This window comes from Atta colombica, unplaced genomic scaffold (genome assembly GCF_001594045.1).
Source record: "Atta colombica isolate Treedump-2 unplaced genomic scaffold, Acol1.0 scaffold176, whole genome shotgun sequence".
NCBI classification, from domain to species: Eukaryota; Metazoa; Arthropoda; class Insecta; order Hymenoptera; family Formicidae; genus Atta; species Atta colombica.
Window position 1 is genome coordinate 334,913 of NW_017259267.1, and position 2,721 is coordinate 337,633.

At 31.7% G+C, this 2,721-nt stretch overlaps 1 protein-coding gene across 3 annotated transcripts in view; it reads right to left on the minus strand.

Annotated features, from left to right (window-relative positions):
- The window catches only part of LOC108686359 (neurobeachin), a 215,386-nt gene that overhangs the window by 7,709 nt on the left and 204,956 nt on the right, over positions 1-2,721 (minus strand). For all 3 annotated transcript variants that reach the window (XM_018191626.1, XM_018191625.1, XM_018191627.1), the window contains 3 exons: positions 2,260-2,400; positions 544-663; positions 237-389 (listed from right to left, as the gene is read on the minus strand). In XM_018191626.1, the coding sequence (XP_018047115.1) occupies positions 237-389; positions 544-663; positions 2,260-2,400 (414 nt within the window). The remainder of the gene's footprint in view (positions 1-236; positions 390-543; positions 664-2,259; positions 2,401-2,721) is intronic.

A 2,721-nucleotide genomic window follows, 5' to 3' on the forward strand; every position in this document is an offset into this window, starting at 1 on the left:
TAATTGTTAAATCTGTTTGATATTTATAACAAACAAATTTGTATATTTAACAAATATTTTATATTTGTTGCAAATAATTTTTAGAGAATACAAAAAAAAGAATAAATATTTATTACACCTGCCAATAATTTAATTCTTATATTTGCAAGTAGAATTTAGCGTTATAGCGTAAGATTATTAGTTTTCATAGCAAATATTTTCTATCCATGTTGATTTTGAAAAAGTTAATTCTGTACCATTCGATTTATACGTATAAATTCTTCGGGAGACGAAGCCCAGGGTGGTAATTCAACATCGCCGACTGAGCTACCATCTTCCTGCCTGCCCAAACGGTAGCGATTGCTATTTACTAACATTTCTGGTAGGAAAAAGAATTCCGGAATCAGCTCCTGTTAATGAAAAAGCGAATTTATAGCTCTGCCGATCTTCAGTATATCAAGTGAGACAAAATTGAAATTTTATGCAGCGATGATAACAACGGATATTCACTAAAGCGTGGCGAAAATGTAAATTTTACGAGTATCTTAATTAAATGCAACGAACCTTAACGTCGGATGTATCACGTTGGCAATTCTTCCATGAGAGCGCGATAGATGAAAATAATCTATTAGGGTGATCAAATTTGCCACCTTGCAAAGCCAAGAACATAGTTGTCATTGGTTCCTGTAAAAATCATTTATATCCATAGAATCATTTAATTATTTTTTATCATTTGCATAGATTGTCATTGTTCCTGTTTAATATGACATTAATTCAAAACAACAAATAAATTTGTGTGAATCAAACAATTTAAGCCAAGTATAATTTGATTCAAATTTAATTATTTATTATTAACTAAGTGCATACATTAACATGAATGGTATTTTGAAATTAACAGAAATTAATTGATTTACATTTTGACCCAAGTGAAAATTAAAATAAGAAAATGTTGTTTAATTCAAGGGTTCATTGGGTTACTATTGCTCCTTTGATATCTAATAATATAATCGAGCGCTTTTATAACAGGAGCATGTAAATCCCGTAGAATATCAATAAGGACAAAATGTAGAAACGAGTGTGTGAGTTGGGGCAAAAAAAATGCGGCACGATTCTAAACCATCACTTAGAGACACTTTATAGGCGGTCCTTTGTGTGCATGGTTTCTTGTGAAGCCCTTCTCGTTTCTCGGTCAGTCATCCGTTCCGTTGACAGACGAATGAACGCAAAGCGAAAGGCCACACACATAATCGAAGCATTTTCGTGCTGTGGCACAAACGCAAATATACGCGAGGACATAAACCCGATTTTTGCATTTTACTTAGGAGTGCGATCCTCGTTATATATCAGGCTTAAAACTATTCCTTTATGGCAGGACTCCGAAATAATACTATAAACGGATCATTAACGTATCTTCAGCGAACAAAGCATTGAAGTAGCACAACGGTTATAGATCAATAAATTATTCATGATACAATATTTTATCGTACAAATGCGTTGCAAATAAACAATTGAAAGCACCACGTCTTTGTTTTGAATTTTAATGTACGCAAACATGTTTTAGATTTGTCAAGAATTCGTTAAGGATAATTACATAAATTCAGTGATATCATAGGAATTATTGCGATAATTAATAATTTGGCGACAGATAGAATTCGATGAACACAATTAATGATAAATAACACTCGGAAATTTACAGCGAAATTTCTATATAAACTATAGATATTAACTCAGTCTAAAAAGGGCAGAAACAGAAAAAATAGATGAAGATATTTTCTAGTTAGGCTCTGAAATTCAAGCGAAATGCAGTATTTCATGAGGAAATGCAGCAGAAAACAAATGTGTATATTTAACGAGAAGGCGGGCGTCATTGGCATGAGGGCGTTTCGACGCCTTCAAATTAGCGTGCACGCAGTACTAAAAGTGTCGCTTAAATTTATGATGCAGATTGAACACGTTTCGTAAGTAGAAAGACAAAAAAAATCAGCGATTGGAAGCTAATTATACGTCTATTATATGGATAAAGATCCGGTCCCGTATCCTGCGTTAAACTTCAATTTAATCCCGATAAAGGAAACGACGTGGCTAGTGAATATTTTTATTTAATGAATGCATTTGTTATGCAAATATAAATGCAATTCAATCAATCAATTTTTTTTGTTTCGTATTTAAGTAGTCATAATAATCATAAAGTAATGCTATATCTATGATTTTTACAACTAAATTGATGAAATGAAGTTGAATATCAAGCATATTAGTTTCATAAAGTAATGAGAGACTTACCACGCGTATCATCCAATTTAAAACAAAGGCCGCCGTAGAATAATGTGTGCCATAGTGGAAGGGTGGTATAGTGTCGTGTTCCCAGCTCTGGAAACGTTCTTCGAAGTAAGCTCTCCTATTTGGATTCAATGCGCCAATGGGCTGTGAAATACATGAGTATTCTTTAGTCGTTTGTCTTAAAAATTTTGCTGAATTATATATGAAATATCAAATGTACATGGAGAGAAAAAAAACGCAATTATCATATTTAAGAGACCAGAATATATAGTCATTTTTAGGCCAATTATATATTTATAGTCGTTTTAACCATGCAAATGTAATTAATTGTGCTATTATAATAGTCACACATACTACTTGAAAATATCTGATTTTCTTACAGTATATTTTTTAATTGTTATTGCCACATAAATAAGTAAGTGAATATAAAAAAATAGTTATATTTATTATATTTATTATATAATT